Consider the following 23,539-nt stretch of genomic DNA (forward strand, 5'->3'; position numbering starts at 1 on the left):
CAGCTATCATAGGGTTTGCCTGAAGAATTTCTGTATAATCCGAGGTAAAAACCGGAGCAAAACAGAGTTAAAGAAGTTCAACAAGAAAATGGTAGAAAGTAATACTGCTGATGCTTAAGAGAAAATAAAAAAAATCTGAGGACAATCTATAGTGCACCACACAAAGCATGCTATAAGTGCTATCCCACTACAAGGGTAAAAACTTTCACAATAAGAAATCAATGTTGTTGAGAACAATCACTTAATGACGATAACAATAAAGTAATTTTCTAGAGACTGAATTTCTGAAGACCCTAAGGAATCATGAAAATATACTCACTGGAAATTCTCCTTGCAAATTTCTCTAAGTTCCACATTTAAGTGTGAGAATTACTTCATTTTTCTATGTTCACCTCTACCTTGCAAAGGTTTTGTCAACAAAAAGGTAAACTTTCAATACATAATCACTCATAATTTCATGGTCTCAGTTACATCTAATTTGATGATATACAAAAACCCCTACTTTTACTATTAACCCTTAAACACCGAGCCGGTATTTCCGAAAGTGTCTCCCGTATGCCGACAGCATTCGCGAGTGAGCGCCAAAGCAGAAATTTTTTTTTTTTTTCAAAAAATCACAGCACGCTTAATTTTCAAGATTAAGAGTTCATTTTTGGCTCCTTTTTTTGTCATTGCCTGAAGCTTAGTATGCAACCATCAGAAATGAAAAAAATATCATTATCATATAAAATTATTGGAATATATGACAGCACGAAAAAAAATGTCATATATAATTGTATACAAATCATGCTGTGAGCAAAACGGTTAAAGCTAATGAGTTAATTATTTTTTCGTTGTATTGTACACTAAATTGCAATGATTTTGGTATATAACAAATTGTAAAACGATCAAAGCAACACAGAGAAAATATTATCACAATATGAGGCATGAATTCGTAACGCATGGACGTAAAAAAAAAAAAAAAAAAAAAAAAAAAACAAAAAAAAAAAAAAAAAAAAAAAAAAATTTTCAAAAATTCACCATAAATCGAAATATTGTGCTAGAGACTTCCCGTTTGTTGCAAAATGAAGGTAATTGATTGAATATTACTAGACTGTAAGTGTTGTAGCTTAAAATTGCAGTTTTCGACCATTTCGGTTGAGTTAAAGTTGACCAAAAGTCTAATTTTTTTCTATTTATCATTATTTATATGAAAATATTTCAAAACTGATAAAAGCTACAACCATGAGTTGTTTTTAGTTGTATTCTACATGAAATTGCGCACATTTCCATATATAAACCTTTATGTAACGGCTAATATAAAACGGTGCAAACATTACGACAATCGGACAAAAAAATATCTGATTTTTTCGGAAGAGTTACCACGCAGACGTAAGGAAAAAGTTTTTTTCATAAATTCACCATAAATTGAAATATTGTGCTAGAGACTTCCAATTTGTTGCAAAATGAAGGTAAATGATTGAATATTACTAGAATATAAGAGTTTTAGCTTACAATTGCGCTTTTCAACCATTTCGGTAGAGTCAAAGTTGACCGAAGGTTGAAATTTTGGCACTTATCGTTATTTATATAAAAATATTTCAAAACTGATAAAAGCTACAACCATGGGTTGTTTTTGGTTGTATTCTACATGAAATTGCACACATTTTCATATATAAAACTTTATGTAACGGCTAATATAAAATGGTGCAAAAATTACGTCAAAGTGAAGAAATAATTTCTGAGGAGTGTCGCTGATGCTTTTTATTGCGAGAAGAAAGAAATTCGCGCTTGTGCACCTAGGTAACGATTGTAAACAAAACAGCAGCTTGATCCGTGAACTCCCAGTGTCCCTCAAGGTGCGTCATTCAAAAGTTTTCGCCAAGTAGGCCTATAACTATTTTTCCGCGAATTTAAAAAAAGCTTTTTTTTGTGTCAACGTTTTGTACGTCAATTCGGCACCCATCAGACAATTTTCGTCGACGTTTAGTAGGTTCAATTGGCGTTTAAGGGTTAATGTAATGTACACAAGCCCCTACTTTTACTATTAATGTAAATAAGTCTAAATGCTAATAAATATAAAGCACAGCACTTACTTTTGTTACATTTGTAGCTGCGATACCAAAATCTTCTCCATTAATATACAGTCTCATAGCACCATCACTTGATCTCTTGATCCCAATACGATCCCCCACCACCAACCTTCCCAAATTGGGGCAGAAATTAAGCTTCAAAATGGAAGATCCATTTCTTCGCACATCTGAGCCACTAACCCACCAAGTGTCCGCCGACTCAATTCCAGAAAGCGAAGCTGGAATGCTCACAGAAGGGTAAGAGTTGCCAATAGGGAGAGAAGTCAACCCAATGCCAAGGGAACCACAGTAACCTACAGCTACTTTCTCAATTCGGACCTAAAATAAAAATAAGAGTTACCATTCTATAACATTGGATTAGCATGCAGCATGTTCATTTCATTATGAAATACACTAGGTAAGATTCAGTGCTGTAAAAAACAAAAGGGTAAAAACACATATCTTGATAAAACAATAATTCCATGTTTTCTCTGCTCTTAGCAATAGGTTCAGAAAGAGTAAGACACGGCCAGCTCTTCTTGGCAAAAGACACAGCCAGCTCTTTCTGGCAATGTGGATTTTTTTTCATATAATGACTTCTCACTATAAGAAGAAACCATATGAGTATGAATTATTCTAAACCACTACTTAATTATGAATTATTCTAAACCACTACTTAATTCAGTACATATATGTACTGCCATCTCAATTATCCCTGCACACACATGACAAGAAGGAACATTTATTTGATTTTTTAAATGGATACTGTATAACATAATGCAGTACAAAACACTATCAGACAAGACCACATACACATTCACTTGCAATGCAGAGCATAATTTTTTGTCATTTTACTCCTACTTGTATTGCTGCATTCATTACTGAATTTAACAGGTTATGAGGACCTCCTAAAAACTTATAATGAAAGATTACATACAAAGAAAAAAAAGAGAAAAAGAGAAATTTTTTCACGATTGTTACATCTGCTCGGGAGGGGGGGAGGGTCATTTTGAGCATATTGCAGGGTCCAGGGTCTTTCTTACTGAATGGATATTATTACTTATCTGAGGGCCAATAAACTCTGTCCATTTAAGATGACGTACCAGTATGTTATATAATGCACAGAGCCATGTTGAACATTATGTAATTAGAACATAAGCTCATCTAATTGAAACACATCACGATGCCATTTAGAAGTTGGTTTTGTGTGGTGAGGCTTTTTTTTTGGAAACCATTATGTATATTGCTCCATTTGTTTTTTTTTTTATTTTATATCTTATGTGCGACTGTCTGAATATTTACATTTGTTTTTTCTTTTTACTTGCAGTTTGCTTGAGTGTGTTAGGGTAGAGTGACAAGGCTCCACTTCACCTGATACAGAGCGCAAGAAATAAAAAAAAAGTACAGAATTACTCCAAAGAAAGAGACAATTAGAACAGTTGCAAACAGAAGAGATAAGGAAGAGGAATGAGAACTAGGGGGAGAACTCAAAGCTGTCAAACTACAGAATCAAAAGCACTTGGTCAGACTACTACTGAGCTGGTCATAAACAGTTAATGGGCTATCAGCTCAGTTAATGGTTGTGTGCTTTCCAAGAGTGTTCAGCAGGGTCATAAACAATTGATGGGCTCTTGACTCAGTTGAGGTTCATAATTTTTCCCAGAAAGTGGTTGCTTTCGTGGTCTGGGATTTTGTGTTGCTTTTGATTGCTTGGTAGTGGTCAAAATAATAAATTGGGTTAAGGTTCTTTTGATAGTTGTGGGAAACTATAGTATGAAGATTGATACATTAAGTTAAGTTTCTGTTCTGTAGGTTAAGGAATGGCATCACCTGGCTAATGCCATTTTTTAAGGACAGGACTTTCATACCACTTAATAAATAAGGTGACTTGGGAAATCTCCAAACTGCATATGATTTTCACCTCTGACCTTCGATTTTGCAACACCGGTGCGATTTATCCTGAAAATAACCATTTTTCAAATTCTATCTCCTCCCTTGATACTTAATATTAAGATCTGGGATTACTAACATATATAGACCTGATTGAGACCTCCAATCAAATGTAGAATTTTTTTCTAAAAGTCAATTTTTTTGCTAGACATACATTTTTTCATTATTGTAAAAAAAAAATAAACCCTATAAATCAGGAAAAAAAATGTAAGAAAAAAATGAAACAAAAATTTGAAAAAAAGGGCTAGATTTGATTGTTCTATAATGTCTTTCTAAGTAATATACCAAATTTCAATTACATAGCTTTAAAACTAAGGAAGGAGATAGAATTTGAAGGTCAATAAATATAGTTTTGAGATACTGTACGGGTGTTCAAAGTTTTTCTTTGTATTTTTTACAAAGACAGTATTATCAAATCATGATTATTATGAATTTAATATTCCTTTTTGGTTATTAATAAACCAAAACTATGTTATCATAATTTAATCATAAATGAAGATCCCTTTGCTCTAAGATCGTAGCCTGGGGCACTGCGTCAGGCAAGACGGTACTCCTTACGCAACACTCTCTCTCTCTCTCCTTCACTAATTCTGCTAATATTGCTGATATTATGATCTTCTTAATTCTTATTAGAGTGAATTTTCTTCTTCTGCATGTTAGCGAGATGTTTTGCTTGTCTTTTCCTCTTTGGCATGATGAAAACCTTGCCAAAACAGAGAAAAACAGACATAAAAGCAAACAAATGTCAGAGGTGAAACTTGAACATGTACTCTCATTCATGTTTCTGCTCGCACTGAAGGGTGTAAAGTTCAGTCTGCTTGTCTTGTGACTCATGGAATCTCTACAGATGCCATTGCTCAAAATTTGTTTGATAATAATTATCAAAATTTACGATAATAGAAGAAATACTGCATTTTCTTGTACGGATCAATGTTTTTGGCTCATTGAGTTACTTTTACTAATTACCCTGTAACTATGAAAGTAAGAGGAATTTTGATGAAATATTACGTATTCTCCATTGCTATACAAAGCTTCGTTAATTTTTTCATGATTTTGCGTTCTCCACCCTATATTGGCCGGCCAGCGCTCCTAAAGTAATAAATTAGGTTACGGAAAGTCAGCATTTTATTTAGTAACCTCTAAATTTTTTCCCACCATCCTGCACAAATTGTGTAAAAGAAAAAGGCTCTACAACATGGCCATGCTGAATATCATTAAATATTTCTAAAAGGTCAAACTGATGATACATAGTTACATCTCTTTTAAAAATTATTTTAGCATTTAAAATACTGTTCCGTCTTAAGCACTACTCAATGTCAGGAAATATTTCAATTATATGAAAAATAAGCAATCTTAGTTATAATAAAACAAAGTAAGCTCCTTACCTCAAAGAGCTCCTCTGCCTCCAGGGGATGAGATGTAAAGACGAGGCCATGATTAAAGTGACGGACACGGGTGGCGATTGTATTGTTGCTGCTCAGGGCAATGTTGGCTCCACAACATTTTGAAAAACGATGTAACACCTTCAAAATCAAAACACATAACATTTTATCTGTTTGATTAAATTGGAATATAAACATTTACACTTCACATATTCAGCCCATAAAAGATTAAAGTAGTATAAAGGTAAAATTATCTATTGTTGATGAAAATTACAACAGTAAGAGTAAATTCAACTTACTTCAGATCCTACACTTGTCTGTCCAGCTGCCGGAAGAGAAAGATGAGACATGTCGAGGTACTGAGACACAGATATGAGAGACTGGTCATGTCGAATGGGGTTGTGGACAATTGTCACTTGAGCACACTGGCCGTACAGATCCACAACTGGCCACAAACCTGGAAATACAAGATCATCAATACACCAACCTAACAGATAAAGCTATTCCATGACTCAAGAGAAACTATCCAACTCACCTTGGGGCCTTTCAAAGTGATAATTCCAACCAATCAACAAAAACTTTGACAGTCAAGAGTTTATTCACAATATAAGTCTCACTCTTAACAATTAACATGTAATTTAAACCTTGATGAGAAGAAGAGTTTCTGTATTGAAGTCATGTTACAGATCAAGGTATGCAATCAAAAAACTCGTCTCAATTTTGGAAAGAAGATGAAACAGCCTGACAGCAATGAGACATTTCAGGCCACTGCCATTAGACAGCCAAGAGAAAATACTGTCACTGCATTTCTACTTCTTCCCAGATATGAGATCTTTGAAAGCAACCTTCAAGCATATGAGCAACTTGCTGTACAGCAGTTCCCTATCAACACACTTGTTTCTCAAAAAATAAAAAGGATTTCCTTATTGTGGTGAAAAATATAAAAAATCTTTAGCACAAAGATGAATAAAAATGTGAATATAGAATCATGAAAAATACAAGACTAGTGACACAGCTACTTCCCACATACCTTCGTCTTCTATTGTCGGCGTGAAACAATTTAAACAAACTCCTTAGTGAGGGACAAACAGGGACGGAAGATCTCCAAAGTGGCAAAGATTCAGGCCAAAATCACAAGGAGATGAATTACATTAAGTATATCTAATCAAGGACAGAGGTCAGTTTGCCTTGAAATTTGTCTTTCATCATAAAGTATTACATAAATATGTTTTTAGAAATAATATAATAATAAACATTTCCCACCTCAAAAAAATTAAAAACTAGTCAGCTATGAATCGAAGTTAAAAATATGTGTGATGACTAAAAATATATGATGATTACTCAATTAAAAGGTATGCAAATAAAAACTATAAGTTCTCAAGGCTTGAGAAAATAAAAAGTAAAATTCAAATCAATCTAAAAGTTCTCAAGGCTTGAAAAAAAAAGTAAAATTCAAACCAGTCTATCTTTATCCCTGACTTTTCCAAAATCCATGTTTCATATAAGACACTACTAAAAGATGAGTAAGTTATCAGCATAAAACATATTTTTGAACACACACGTAAACATATGTTACTGGAGAAGTAAAGATGAAGGTACAATATTCCGAAAGTAATGCAGTAGCTTTGTAATTATGGTATAATATAATTTTTCATAATAAAATTCATTATTTGGATACTTACCTACTGTTAAAGTTAGCTTATATCTCCGCGTTGATTAGGCGAGTCGGCATTCAAACAAAAAATCAAATGGCTGCCTGGATGACTGTCTAGTTCACCTGTTCTCCACCAGGTGTGTTTTGAATGTTTTAGCTCTTGCCAGAATTTTCCTTGACAGCCCACTAAGTTGTTGGGAGGCTGAGTGGGGTCTACTTTAACAGTAGGTAAGTATCCAAATAATAAATTTTATTATGAAAATTTGAATTATTCAAGATGAATTTTACCTACTGTTAAAGTTAACTGATTCCCACATTGAGAAGAGGACGGCGAGTAGTGTAGCTAGACAAAAATTGGCTCAGCCAATCGAGCTCAAGATTTCTTGCATGAAATCCAAAACATTCTTACCTGATCCAGAATACTTTCAAGATCTTACTACCATCAGAAGTTGGATTCCATTCTGAGAGCAAGGCTCTCATATGTGTACAGCCAAGAGCAGCCTAGTGGAGAAAACAACTTCAATTCAGCCAGAATGAAATAGAAGCAGCATTAGGGGACCCTTGTGCCTGGGTCCAAAAGCCCTATGAAACGACAGTCACATGCAATAAATACCTTTAAGATATAAAGGTATATTCCTATATAACATTTGTACCTTCACACTCTGCAAAATATAAAAATCCAGGATTTAAACAGAGCCTAAAGGATAGCTCCTTCAGTTTGGGAAAAAACTACCAATACTAGTGGACTAAGGGCTTTACTGTTTTTCTGCAACACTTAAGGTAGTGAGCTGCATTAATCCTATCCTCAAGCAACAAATTGACAAAACAATAACTGTGAATGTTTGCCTTCAATAAAGTTACAAGGTATGGATCTAGTTCTCATGCACTAGCCTTATCAAATATATCACAGAGGACCTTGTGTTCTTTGACAAAGACATTCTAGGTTTCTAAAAACACAAAAGACAAGGTTAACTTTGCCTCTTCCCGGCTTGACCTTCAACAAAGACATTCCAGGTTTTCTAAAACCACAAAACAAAAAGTTAACTTTGCTTCCTTCAGCCTTAACCACTGACAAAGACAGCTAGGTTTTTTAAACCACAAAAAACAATGTTAATTTTGCCTCTTCCAGGATTTTAACCTTTGACAAAGATATCTATGTTTCTAAAATCACAAAACAAAAGGATAACTATCTCTTCCAGGCTTAACCTATCTGAGTAAGGTTCAACTTCCCCAAAAGGACAGAGAATTGTTTCCTCTTTTTTCCCAATAAGGAGGTGAAATTGGAATTCTTACAATTCTCTGAAACACTTAGCCTTCACATCATTCTCTGCTCTAAGGCAAAAAGATAAAATAGCATTCCCTTTGCAACAGCTTTAAGAAAGGCGCTTCCAATAAATTTACTCTTAACTGCCAATACAATGCTAAATAAAAGTTTCAAAATAGTAAATAATTCAATTGAACTCATTCTAGGGGGTCTAAACTTCAGAGAGAGACTGATATTGAGATGAAGGAGCTTCAACCTCAACACCTTACAGTTCTGATCCACGAGATCTAACACACATGATGCAATACTGAGGAAAGTATGGAACGATAACCTTGAAAATACAGCGAAAAAGTCTTACCCTAAGAAAGCAGAAAAACAATGATGTCCAAAAGGTTCCAGAAGCTGAAAATTCCTCTAGAATGGCACCCTCAGCAATACACAGACCTCTGTTGTTTTCCATTTGATTAAGGATTGATCCTATGATACCTTGAAAATCCCCTTATTAAGAGAAGGCATCCTAGCATCACCAAGCAGCTAAGTATAAGATGCAGAAGTTAGTGGAAGTGCATGGAATTCTGCAGTTTGAGTTGATTTCCTCTTAACAGAAGAATAAGAGAGATATCTACCAAGCATGCTAGAAATTCTGAAAATCATTTGCTCTAAGACTACAATGGGTCTACAGGAGTCACTAAGCAATTCTTGAACTTGAAATTGTTCAACAGTATTTTATTAGGGCAGATACAAGGGGAAGGCCTATGAGTCTGAAATAGGCCAAATTTAAGGATACATTAACTGCTCAAGCCTGAGGGCCATCAAAGGAGTGGTAATCATCTGGTTGTTCCTGTTCATCTGCAAATCTCCATGCTAATAAGTCTACATGAGCGTTCCTCAAATCCCACAGCAACTGCCAAACTTATGGATGTAATCACCATTCTGTAGGTATAGTTTTTTTCTTTCTGTATTCCCAATCACCAAAAACACTGTTCTTCCATAGAATGAATGATCAAACCAATACAGTGGTCCCCCAGTATTTGCGGGGGATGTGTACCAGACACCCAGCGAATAGTTAGAACCCATGAATAGTTGGAACCCCTATAATAATGCTTAAAATGGCCTATTTTGGTTAGTTAAAACTCAAGAAAACCTCACAAAAAAATTTTATACTTGGTTTTTCTAATACAGGCAGTCCCCGGGTTACAATGGGTTCGGGGCTTACAACGTTCCAAGGTTAAGGCGCTTCTCAATTATATTCATCAGAAATTATTTCCAGGGTTGCGACGCATGTTCCAGGGTTATGACGCCTAGAAGGCTCATATAAGAATGCAGTTTACATAGTTTTGAATGCACCCAAAAGCATTAAAAGTAAGGTTTTCTTTGGATTTTTGGTGATGTTCTGGCTTATGAAGATTTTCGGGTTACAATGCATCTCAAGAACGGAAGCCCCATCATAACCCGGGGACTGCCTGTAGTTTTATCACTAAAATGCATTTTATGATGAAACGGATACTAAAAACCAGGAATTTGTGGATATTTCTCATAGAAAAATACTGCAAATAGGCAAATTTCCCATGAATAATGGGGGAGATGTTCCACAGAGAAATCCATGAGTGCGAGAGTCCCTGAATTCGGAGAACACGAATACAGGGGGCCCACTGTATTGTTATTCATTTCACTCAAAGCAGCAAACTTTCCGCAATGAATTTGTTTCTGACCAAGGATAAACCTGCCCGGCATCTTTGATAGTCTTTCCACTGCCCAGGTGTAGTGTTGGCCATTCTATGTTGTATGAAAGTTTAATGACACTAGTTAAAACTCTTTGTTCTGTGTTGCCGGGAAAAGGGAAAAACCAAAACCTGGACGTCTGCTCAAGAAGGACAACGGAGTCCCTCCTGCAGAGCCTGGCAACAATGATGGTCCTGGATTACTTACAAATTTAAGAGGCCATGATTCCTATAAAGAAAGCCCTTACCATTTAAGATGCTTTCTTCACGGCTAGAACTCCAAGAGGCAAGTGCCTATTCATCTTTGACAGACAAGCCTACAAATTTTAAGTATCATCCTCATATCACTAGATAAGAATGAGGAGGATTTAGGGAGAATTAAAAATCATAATGCTCAGAGACAGCCAGGTTAGGCAACAGGTCCTTGGCCTTTGGAATACTGTCAAGAGTTGGCCAACTTGAACCAGTGATTCAGAGAAATGATTCCTTCTCCTAAAAATCGACATCATCCACCCACGGGCAACAAATTCACTGACAATACTTATAATACAGGCACTGTACACTAACCTAAAAGAAAGCGCACTGAACAGCAATGCCTTCTTGTAAATACACCTTGAAGGAATACGTTTTCTGAACATCTACCATGTCTGATCGTTCTTTGTAGTCACTAACTCCATGCTAGAAAAATCAACAAGTATGGGGACAGAACTTCATGTTATTCAATCTCAAGGTGTCTAAGAATGATCGCCTATCTCCAATTGCTTATGAAACTGGAAAGTCAAAGGTAAAATACTATCGAGAGAGCGACTTCTGAAAAAGACAAAGAACAGCAATAGGAGACTAAACCAGTGGAGGGCAACTACAAAAGAATCATAACTACCCTTCATCGCCTCCACATGTAAGGTACTGCTCCCAAGTTTCTCCAAGCATGCCAAGAGGCTTGCAACTGTCCATCTACCAGAACCTGAGGGCTAAACTTATCCCAGAAAGGTATAAAACAAGACTGTACCAATATATACTCCCTTATCATCTTAACCTGACCAGCATATGCAGACAGAAGCAAAAGTGTTCTCACTTTTTCCAAACCGAGCTGGTACAAGCGTGAGAACATTAACCTGCAGCATCATAAACAAGTTATAACTAACTCTTCCACAGTAAACTCCCACTGGTGCAAAAAACCTTTAAAGCTAGCTTCACATACTCCATAGGATGGCACCTCCACCTTTCGAAGCTAGTGCAGAGAAAAGATAACATACAGAGTACAAAATAAAAACTCAAAAAGCTAGACTAAGACTCCATTTAAACACATCCAAGGCCCCTGTCGTCAGTCTAAAGTTTGTCTCACCACAGGAAAGAGAAAGAACCAAACCTCCTACTGAAGATGGTTCAAGAACCTGTATCGCAAGAAGCAGTCTCCGGCGGCGACTTTCCATGACTACATAAAAAACTAGAAAACAAGCCATGGCCAACTTAAAGGGAGCTTTGTGCAACCAAGTACGAGAAAAGTTATGAAACGCACTCTTGTTGAGGGAGAAAGCTTAGGTTCTCTTCTCCAAATACTTAAAGGGTGAGAAAATACTCTAAGACAAGTGAGACACATTCTCCATGTGGCCTCTTTCCTCAAATAAGTGAGTATATAGCAAAGTTTAACGTTGCAACAAAAGCCGGTCAAATCAAAAGAGGGGGACAAGAGGAGACATCTGGTGACTGGAAGCGATACTTAGCAACAGGAGGTGAAAGCAGCTGAGTACTGTTTGGCATTCATTCAATGAAAGGAAGACAGTCTTAAGCAACTCAGGTGCATCCACATGTGCCAACTGATAGAAAGAAAACGAGGCACAAATGAAAATGGGAAAGGTTAGGGGTGGAATTACAACAACTCTTCTGCCTCATTTGAAAGTGAATCAACATAAGTACTTGAAAGCACTCCCATACGACATACTGTTAGAAAGCTCTGAAGCTAGAATAATATCTAGCTTAGAAACAACTGAATATATTATCAAAATTGAAAATTTTGGGAAGAGAAACATTAATTGAGGCAGAAGTAAGAGATTTGCCAAAGGCCGAAGAAAAAGCATGTAAAGAACAAACAAGTGGATTTTCAAAGAAGAAAGAGAATTAGGCTAGCAGACAAGAATTCAGAATGAGCAAACATGAGAAATTGGTTAAACTGTCAACTCACAATGTAATATCAGAATAAGTAAAACTTGCTACAGACACATTATGTTTATAAAACTGTCTATAACTCCTATGTGAGCTAACAACCTCAAACTAGGTGCAGATGATGACAGAAAGCATATAGTACTACTTAGCTAAGATAAAAAGGGAGAAGTAGGTATTGGAGAGCACAGATCCCCATCGCCCCATGAACCGACCCAGTTCCCTGGAAGTTGGCTCTTTCACAAAGTCCCACTATCTCAGGGCAGTCCAAGGCTCAGGCTACGAACAAGGCAAGGGCGCCAACACCTTGCTTCTCACAGGGGAATGCAAAAAAAAAAGAGTGCACACTATAGGGGGATTCGGAACATTCCGTCAAGAACTTATTTCAACTTGTATTAGAAATTAAAATAAGGTTAATGTCATGTTCTAACTTCTCTATATGCTTTTCCTGAACCAAATGAGGAGCAAAGGCAGAGCTACAAAAGGAAGTCTCAACACTAGCACTACCAAAATTCCTAGCCTGAGTAGAGATAGCTGCAGATGAAAGGACACTAGGTAGGGAAGAACTGGCAGGTTTAATTCCTGACCTAACTAATTGCTTTCACAATCTTTCAGCTTCCCTTTTTTCCTATATCTGACATATTCAAGCATAAAGTCTTCAGACCAATCCCCTACATTACGTGACAGGAGAAAACAGCAAAATTCACAAAATACCAACAATTGCCTACACCTAATGGCAGATAAGGAGAATTCTGCCAAGAGATAATACATTCAAAACACACCTGGTAGAGAACAGGTGAACTAGACAGTCATTCGGGCAGCCATTCGAGTTTCTGTTCGAAAGCCGACGCACCTAATCAGTGCAGAGATATAAGCTAACTTTAATAGTAGGTAGGATTCATCCCAAATAAAAGTGACTCAAAAAATGTTTTTACTTCAAGTAACATACAAATCCATTCTTATATCAAATAGCTACTGAAGGAAAAACAACTGATACTGAAGGAAAAACTGACTTCCATGCTCTTCAAATGGGAAGCCCTGTCCACTGGAGATCACATTACAATTGTTCTGAATACCCTGAATTTATACCAATATAAATATATGATTGTTTCTTGTAGGATTCTCCACTTGAGCATGAGACTTTATGACAACTTCTATCCTAAAGGTGTCTGAAGCCCATTGCCAAGACCCTTAAATGATGACTACAAACAATCCCTTCATCTTTTATATGTGGCATAAGGCCCTACTACAGTCTCAGCGACAGGCATGATGGAATTTCGGTATAAAATGATGGGGGTTGGCAAATCTTCTACTACCAAACTAACAACTGTTACAGGACTTATAAAAAAATAATTTAAAAAAATTGGATCATAATCTACTCCACTTTTATCACTTAATAAAGCAAATATTTACACTCCATTACAAATCAATTCTAACACTTAAACAGCACACCCACTGAATAAAATTTAAAAAATAAAGATAACAGCTTTATGTGAGTGCAAACCTGTTCCAGGACTCATATACAGTACTATTCACCCAGGTCACCCATTTTCCAGTAGCAAAACAATATATCTTTCAAGGGAAAACAAAGAACTTGAAACATTCAAGGCTGAGAGTCTCTGTTCTTTTAACAAAAAATGATAAGTACCCACCCTTCAATTCCTGTAATCACCCTATGAATAAATAATGAGAGAGAAATAAGAAATCAATCATCGAATTTCCCTTTGATTTGGGTCTTTGCCTACATTCCTAATATGAATAACCAATAGTGATACAGAATAAGAAATAATAAAAGAGCAGATGAAATTGAAGTCTTAATGGCAAAAAGAAAACCCCTCATCAATGCTGAGAGAGAGATACAGAGAGAGAGAGAATGGGGGGGGGGGGGGGGGGGGGGGGGGGGGGGGGGGGGGGGGGGGGGGGGGGGGGGGGGGGGGGGGGGGGGGGGGGGGGGGGGGGGGGGGGTGGGGGGGGGGGGGGGGGGGGGGGCTTCAATGGTAATAACTCTGATAGCCTACTTTGACTTGTATGAATCCAAATGAAAAGACCTCTGTCCTTAATCACAGCAATATCCCCCTCCAGGACAGAAATTCTGTCTTACTCAACACACATTACTTCTCTTACCATGAATGGCCCAAATTATACTGTACTATAATTTATTTCAGTGTAGTTCTGAACACAATTAGCTTCTAAGGTTATTTGTCTCTCATTGTTTAGGACTAAAGAACATACTGTAGTACATATACACATTTAATATGTTGTATTGAAAAAAAAGTTATTACCATCATAACATGGTAAATGACCACCAAAATGTTCTGTTTCGTGTTTCTGAAAACCATCACATATTCTTATATCTTGAAAACCTAATGAAAAGTAATAAAATACAGTAATTAAAACAGTAATCTTTGCATGGCTGACCTCTTTGTAGTATGTATCTGAAAGGTAAAAAATCCAGCAAAGTGTTTAAAATAAATAAAAAAGATTAACTAGGATAGCAATATCACCTTTCAAAAATTATCTGGGACAATTAAGATGACTCATACTAGAATTTATTAATTTGTAGAGGCAACCAGTACCCAATCCAGCATAATTAAAAAGAAGGGAAAGAAAGTGAATAGAAGTTCATTAATAATAAAAACTAAGTACGTATAGGGCCATCTTTACACATCATGACACGTGCAAAAGATTTTTGTCATTAGTGACCAAATGGATAATAATCAGAAAGCATGTCAACAGGGTGCATAAAAAGGTTTCAATCGGTATACTCTGAGGAAGTGAGTTTTCTGCACATGGCAGAATGACATGCACAATATACAACTGCTTTTAATTACAGATAAGAAAAAAGGCCCAAAACATACAATCAAAAAGAGCAACATTATATACCTCTCTCCAAGGAAGGTTCTTCCTTGAAATCCTCTTAATCTCTACTCTACCACAGATTTGTCACTGATTTCCCATTTAATTTCCAACTGACAAAATTCAAGTCTCATCCACATTATTTTAAGTTTTAGAAGATCACTGATCTCATCCTTAGAAGCAAACTTATGTCAGAACACACTTTATACCAACCAATCTTAATTTCTTGAAGTTGTCAAAGATAAATTTGGAATTTCTGGTGGGGGATCTGCTTAGATGACTTAAAACTGGAGACTTACTAACAAACAGGAATTAAGAACAAGAACCCATAAGTAAGAAGTCCATGAGACATGCGTTTCTTTTACTTTAATAAATCATAATTCTAAAAACTCAGAAAAATTTCAAATTAACCAACAGAAAAGGGGCAACTTAGGATAGTACAAAAATTACAGTGGAAAAAAAGTGTAATTTTCAAGTTACTGACTTATTCTAAAAATTAAAAAAATCACAAGTTATGAATAGTAATAAAATAGATTAACCTTCCAAATACTTTTCTTCTTACTCAGTTTCAAATGAGATCACTGACACATTATGTAGGTATTCATTACATGCATACATGGTATTTTTTCCACTGCTGATGCATATAATACATGCTCACTATCATCTTCTATTTTCTTTAACCCTTCCGCTTATGGAAAACTGATTTAAACATTATCCAAATTTAAGTCCTTCGCATTTTGATAATGTATGTCAACATGAAAAAAAACAAAATGCACAACCCAGCAGACATGATCAGGATCATTGTTGGTGAGTGCTCCTGATATTTTCTATACATTTGTGAAGTGTATTTATTTGTTTTATATAGTTTTAGATTCTTAATCTATAATTACATCATTTATCTTTTTCTGAAAAAGAGAGAGAGAGAGAATATTTTTGTATACTGTACATATATCGCATGTATTTTTATTTGTTTTGTAATGTCATTAATTTTGTTGTATTTTACTTGGTATAATTGTAACACTTACATTGCAATAAATATGCAATTTATCTGGGTGTGCTATAGACAACAAATGAAGATTTTATCACAATATGACAAATTTTTAACCAATTTGTATTTTTCATAACTTACGAACCTGAGGTCTTAACATTAGGATAAATACTCAGCGCCAGCTGGAAACCGGTAAAGTTTAAAATAATTGTGTACGCAAGGGACTATTGGCATCTGTGCTTGGTCATGAGACATGTGGAGTCACCCACATACCCCTCTTTAACTCGTGACCCCGTTAGTTATTCTTCCAACCCTGCACTGACTCATTATCCCAGATTCTGGGGCAAATTGGAACTGTTGTTCCTCACTACTTTTGAGTCTACGTCAAAAACCACGTTATTGAGTACTCCCACTCTACCAAGGGCAGAGGAAGACCACCATCCACGGTCAGTTTCCTGTAATGTGACTAATGTATGTGCCTGGTGGTAATCCATCAAGTCTACTCTGATACAGAGTATGTTTTCACTTATCAGATCGGAATTCTTATGTGCCCAAGCCAGTTCACTGCTCCTGATTCATCTGAAGATTATTGTGTGAATTGATATTCACATGCCCAATCACCAGTCTAATGTGTATCGCCATACATGTAATTACCAAGAGACTTCCCTCTCTTCTGACAACCTCTTCACAAGATCATTGTCTACTGACAGAATGCCTTTAATGGACAGAAACCTCCTCTATACAGGCAATCACGGCCAAAGAGTCATTCTGCACATGTGAGCCGAAGACCTTTGGAGTCGTGTTACATCCGAGGTGACACTCTACACCCAAAATCTTAAAACTATTAGTTCGAAAAGGGATACTGGGCAAACTCCAAACCTTGAGATGTTAATTCTACCTATCAGTGGTGCCTCTTCCCCACACAAACCTGGTAGCGATGATTGTGCTAAGATAAACTTTATCAGTCACTCATCTTGGGTCCTCCTTAATTACTGGACCCTTCTTCCGTTTGGGACATGGAGGAACAGGTAGAACATAGAGTTTGTGTAACCTCCAGGTTGTTCCCAGTATCCCAAATAGAATCCCCAGGCTCCTCAAAGGGTGAAACCCCAGAGAGAGCACTTACATGGTTTTTCAATTACACAAGTTCCTCTCTGGACAAGTGGTTTGTGCACTCATCTGCCAAACAGGTGGTCCGAGGTCCGACTCCCGGCTTAGCCAACACAGAATAAGAGAAACTTATTTCTGGTGATAGAAATTAGTTTATCGATATAGTGTGATTCGGATTCCTCAATTAGCTGCAGGTCCCGTTGCTAGATGACCAATTGGTTCCTAGCCATGTAAAATATATCTAATCCTTCAGGCCAGCCCTAGGAGAGCTATTAATCAGCTCAGTGTTCCTGTAAAAACAAAGATACACTTAACTTTTCCAATTATATGGACGATATCATAGGAAAACCCCAGGGGAATGTCCTATGATAATATATTCTATTCAGAAACGTCCTAATTATCCTCCTGTCCAAGGAATTAATCTGTTAACAGGACATAGCTCATTTCTCACAAATAATGTTACTTTCCAACCACGAAACACCCTATGCGGTGATCTGTTACAATATACGGGCATATGTTCAATATGCTACCTTCCAAAGGGAAACCCTATTGCCAGAAACCACCATGGTGCTATTCTCGAGTAACCTAGTCCAGAATTGTACCCAATGTCACTTCACTCCACCTCACTCTTGAAGAATGGGAAACTCCCCACCTTCCCCTTCCAGATATGATGAGGTTCTAATGCCTTGCTTCAGCCAACTGAAGCTCGAACCCTCCATGTTAGGTTCATGACTTCAATATAGAAACTAGACCAGGATGGAAGAGACCCATTTGCAGATGCTAGGTTAATCTAGCCAACAACCACTTGGACTAGGGTAAGTAGGTATAGTCAATTAAGAATTGACTAACTTATTTTAAGTTGGCAAGACGAGGTTGACCCTGGCTTGGTTAGGTTAGGCTAGGTTAACTCTTCCACCAATTAGGATAGGTTAACTCTTCCACAAATTAGGCTAGGTTAACTCTTCCACAAATTAGGCTGGGCTAACACCTCCATCCCTTAGGGTAGGTTAAGTCCATCAGAGATGTACTCTTAACTAGGCTAGGCTAGTATAGACTAGCTTAATCTAGAAACTAAATGACTTAGGTTAGGGTAAAGTCATTCAAGAAAGTTTGGGCTATACGTGCTAGGCTACAACCACAACCTTCTAGGCCGAGGTGGTAAAAGTGTTTCGAATGGGTAGCCTAGGTACTAGTCTACTCGGCTAAACTTATAACCTTACTAATTTGCCCAAGCTAAGATAGTAAAGGCATGTTCAAGTAGCCAGACAATGCTAAGTCATCAACCCACTGTTAGGCTAAGTTGACATGTACGACATGTATGTCGGAACCATCTAACCTATGAGTTAGGCTAACCTAACTAAGAACTGTACCACTCAGACTAATCTAAGATAGTAAACGCAGGTTCGAAAACTAAACCGCAACCATTAGCTAGTCCAAGCCAGCACATGCATGCCCAAACCAGTTAGTTCGGACAGTCTAAGCTAAGAACTACTATTACTCAGATTAACTAAGATAGTAGCAGTAGACTCGGACTGGCTGGAATAGGCTACGAATTTAACCACTTGTTAGGCTAAAAGGTATGAGTCAATTAGCTTGGCTATAGCATCTCAAGTTACAAGTGCCCTACTTAGGCTTGGGTACCTTAAGTGGTGAAAGAAAGAAGTTCACCTCCTCCTTTTCAATCCAAACACCATGTCATCTCCCCAGAGGAAGCATACTGGCAGGTGTCTCTGTGCTCCTCGAAAGGTTATTGACATGATGAATCAAATCAATCACCTCCACATACGAAACCAGAAACTCTTGGTTTTCTCCTACCCCCGGTTCTAACGTACAGTGTTCAGCCACAGGAGACGTTATCTCCCTCCTATCCTCTGACAAACATCCAGGTGAGTCATGACCGTCCGACCCTACAGCCGCGGCATCTTCGATCTCTGATGGCCACCAATGGCTCGATCTCGAATAGTCAGTAGGATTTGAGAACATATCTATTTGCAATCCTATATACAAATATGGGAGCAATTTCATCATATTGGATTACTCTGACAACTAGAGTCCATGGAAAAAGTTTGTAAAAGCATTGGCGTATGTATCAAGTTCATCTAAATTGGCAACACTGCGCCCTTACGAACGATTCCTACGCCCGTCACTGTTTACACAGTTGCCATCTACGACTGTCTAAGTTGGCAACACTGCGCCCTTACGAACTATTCGTACACCCGGCACTGTTTACACAGTTGCCTCCTACGATAGTCCTGATTCTTCTGGCCGTCGTATTCCTTACTACCATCACATGCAGTTTTGGCTATGCTGTCATCACGCTTGATGGAAGCGTGAGGCTGTTGATGGTACGCTTGCAGCCAAGATCAAGAGACCCAACCTGCTGTGGCATTTCTACTTTACAAGGATGTGACAGTCCTGGCTCGAAGATGAAGAAGAAATTATTCTTCTCCTCTTGGCACAAGGATCAGTCACAAAGTCGCTGAGTCTAGCCTTCTCCAACTCTTCACAGCCACACTAGACTAAGCTTCCATCATTCACTTGTTCGAGATGTAACAGTCCTGGCTCAAAGACAGAGAAGAAACTTCTCCTCTTGGCTCGAGGATCAGCTACGAAGTCCCTATTCTTCCAGGATTGGCAGGAGAACGCACTGGCGTCAAAGCCAGTCACCTAAGCTTGTTGACGCCTAAGCGGAAGGATACAGAGAAAAGACTTGCGTCTTTTCCATTATGTGACTGTTATCTCTCCTAACACTTGTAATTTCTCTCAAAAACAATGTGCATTAAAAATCTCTAAATCCGAAAGCATAGTTGTAAAATTCTCTTGTACCTTGAAGTGAAAATGGAAGCATGTCTCTGTGTTTGCCGCAGCTGTGAAGTGATGTCATGGCAGGCGCCATGTTTATGACATCACTGAGCATCTCTAATGCGAAGCCAGCACTCTATAAGAAGTGCAAGGCTGTTGTTGTTATTCTCGTAGGCATAGCAACCTGACATTAAAGGCTGCCGTGTTGCACTATCTGCTTCTTTACAGATGGCGACGCATCCGACCACCATTCAGTGCATATCAGGATAAAAGGGACATCCATCTCGTGGAACCCTGGATGGCATCTAGACGTTATATAGCAAACCAACTGTCCTTCTTGGGTTGGTTCTCCTGATAAGCCTAACGCCAACCGCACACCTGCATCATCCCTGCCTACGTATCTGGAACGAAAACAAGATGGCGATGCACACCTGTCCCCACAGGAAAAGGAGCACAATTAGTCATAATTACTTCCCAAAACATATCCTGATACACCCAATCTTTGGATTTACAGGCAATCCATATGAATATGTGATATTCCAATGCACAGGCAACAAATTAACAGTACCTTAAGAGTTTCTGCACCTACGACTTACTACACGATGAGTACCTCGACGTCGAAATCGTTGAAGAAAATATGCGGGCGTTTATCTGCTTATGATATCCAAGAAGTCTCGAAGCATGGGAAGGCTTCATATTCACATGCCCGGGAATTCCAAACAACAATTTCAAAACAACAGGGGTCAAACTAAACCAGCTTTAAAAGGACGGAGGCAAAGCACGTCCTCTCTTAAAGGCGGTAAGAAAATAACTAAAGGGGATGAAGAGAGGTATGTGGGTGGCTCCACATGTCTCGTGACCATGCACAGATGCCAATAGTCCCTTGCGTAGACAATTATTTTAAACTTTACCTGTTTCCAGCTGGAGCTGAGTATTTATCCTAATGTTAAGACCGAAGGTTTGTTTTGTATATGAACAAAGTTCTTTTGGCTAATTTTTGGGGGAGCAAAGTGCAAAACTTTCCCTTATCTCATAAATTATAATCTTTATTTCACCTACATAATCTTACTTTGGGGACCTTTTTATGCCATTGTATAAAGCAATCATTCAGCTGCCAATTGACATAAAACTGAGCAGTCTACCTTAAAAATTGTCAGATACACGTGTCTTTGAGAAAAAAAAAAAAAATAGACAGTTTTTTAAATTTATCGCATAGGGACTATTACTTTTCTTGGAAGGAAAGTGAAAAATTTTCTTGTATGTTGTAGTAAGTTTGTTAATTATTCCAGCAATATAAAAGTTATTTTAGGGGAATTCTTTCAAGCTATTGAAACAAAATTAAGTGATCTATATACCTTGAAAATTGCCAGAGCTAGGTGTCTTTGAACAAAAATGTATAGTAAAACCATTTTTACGCTTACTCATCGAGTCACTGCCATTTCCCACATGTGTAATTGTACAGAAGGGTCATAAGCGAAAGGGTCAACTATTTACTAATATATTTATGCATTAATTTGTCTATGAAAACTATTAATAATATTGGTATGCATCCATTTACAGTTATTATTATTTCCATTTCATTTAGTATCTGTGGTTAGTATTTTAACGTTTTCAATTTTATTGTTTTAGTTACAGATAAAATCTTCTATAATTTTTTCTTGACTACTACAGGTTTATGGTCCTCTGACCATGCTAAATCTATTTTCTTAACACCAAGCAAAGGAAATACGATAAAAAATAGTCAGTTATCATCATAATATGGGCTTGGATGAAGATTTAAACTTGAAGCATTTTGAAAATTCTTAAATGAAAACAATATTCTCATTAAATTTGTCAATTCTATAATCTCATACCAAAGCAACTCTGTATGTAAATCAATCTTGCTTCAACGACAATTTTCTGATGAGAAAACTTTTCAGTATAATCACAAATAAAAAGAAATACACAAAATATGCAACAAAAGATAAAAAATAACAAAGATAACAACAAAATAACAAGGTTAATTTGGACACAACATTCAAGCAACTAAATTTAAGCCAATGGTTATCGAAAAAAAAATTTGGATTTAGAAATCTCAACTTTTCTAGACTTAATATTTAAGACCAAGTTACACCATAAAAACCAAGAGACCAAAACGGCCATTAAAAAAAATAAATAACACCATCACAAAAGTTAAATCTATTCACAATATCAGGCTGCTCTATTTCTTCCTGATATAAAACACTACTAATCTACATAAAAATGTACTGCAACATACATGACTAATAAACATTTTCAATAGCACTTTGCTGTACACTATGTCTTCAAACAAGAGGCAAATGGAGTTATTACATTTTGTGAGATACTATATAACCCTAACTACTGTAATACTGTACAATGCAAATTCCAAATGAGGCAAAACTACATTACTGCCTTTAGGAAAGTGGTCAGTAATGAGGTTCCAAATAATGAAGTACCAATGGTTTTTGATGGATAGAAAATATCAAACCAAGCAAAATAGATAGACAAAGAACATTAAACTTGGCAAAATTCAACTCCAGATACGATACTGACAAGCAAATGCACTACTATTTTTCATTAAAACCTTAATTTTTCAAAAACCTTAATTTTTCAAGAGTAGTACACGTGAAACTATCTGATTTTTCCAAGCACACCATGATGACATTCACTACTTATTCTTCAAATCAAAGAAAGCGATTCTAATACTGTAGCTGTATCCAGAATTCATTAGTTTCACTCTAAGTACTATCCAAAATTCATAAAAGGAAGTCAAACCTAACTTAACAGCCTGGTTCCATGAACTCACGTCCTGCAAATCCACCCAAAAAATTGGGAAAGAGTGAATAATCAGCAAAGATATGAGTATACAGAAATTCCACACTACATTGTCGTCACAATACTACCTATGCATATTGACTGATCTTAGGTAAAAATGTTAAGTAAATTTTTAAGTCACAAAATACTGAACATTCTGCATACTTCAGAGGCTTTTGAAAATTATTCAACTTCATATGAAAATACAGTACTGCAAATGTAGGCTGATTTTTCTATTCATAATTTCTTACTATATTTTATAAAAAACAATCTTTAGAATGCAATTTTTATATGTAAACCCCATCAAATTGCAGCATGAAAAACTTGTATAGAATTTCAGTACAAGCAGCCCCCGGTTAATGGCAGGGGTTCCGTTCCTAGGTCAACTTCATATGAAAATACAGTACTGCAAATGTAGGCTGATTTTTCTATTCATAATTTCTTACTATATTTTATAAAAAACAATCTTTAGAATGCAATTTTTATATGTAAACCCCATCAAATTGCAGCATGAAAAACTTGTATAGAATTTCAGTACAAGCAGCTCCCGGTTAATGGCAGGGGTTCCGTTCCTGGGGCCCGACACTAAGCAAGCAAAATTCACCTCAAATCGAAATTCAAAAGTCTAAGGACGTCACAATCCACCTTACGGTGCCCTAGACACGTTAACTATGCCTTAGGGCTTAGACAGTGTCATGGCCAGATATTTTGCCCTAATATGTAATAACTCTTTAATGCCTAATCATTTACTGTGGTCTGCCTGGTAGTAATACAAATTTTTAATGTC

At 36.9% G+C, this 23,539-nt stretch overlaps 1 protein-coding gene across 1 annotated transcript in view; it reads right to left on the minus strand.

Moving 5' to 3' along the window:
• LOC135200161 (neuralized-like protein 4) overlaps positions 1–23,539 on the minus strand; it is a 304,677-nt gene that overhangs the window by 98,732 nt on the left and 182,406 nt on the right. The window contains exons 15-18 of the mRNA XM_064228519.1: positions 6,414–6,455; positions 5,683–5,840; positions 5,387–5,524; positions 2,076–2,390 (exon numbers count right to left, since the gene is read on the minus strand). Of these exons, the coding sequence (XP_064084589.1) occupies positions 2,076–2,390; positions 5,387–5,524; positions 5,683–5,840; positions 6,414–6,455 (653 nt within the window). The remainder of the gene's footprint in view (positions 1–2,075; positions 2,391–5,386; positions 5,525–5,682; positions 5,841–6,413; positions 6,456–23,539) is intronic.

The sequence above is a fragment of the Macrobrachium nipponense genome, chromosome 26, assembly GCF_015104395.2.
Source record: "Macrobrachium nipponense isolate FS-2020 chromosome 26, ASM1510439v2, whole genome shotgun sequence".
In the NCBI taxonomy this organism is placed as follows: domain Eukaryota; kingdom Metazoa; phylum Arthropoda; class Malacostraca; order Decapoda; family Palaemonidae; genus Macrobrachium; species Macrobrachium nipponense.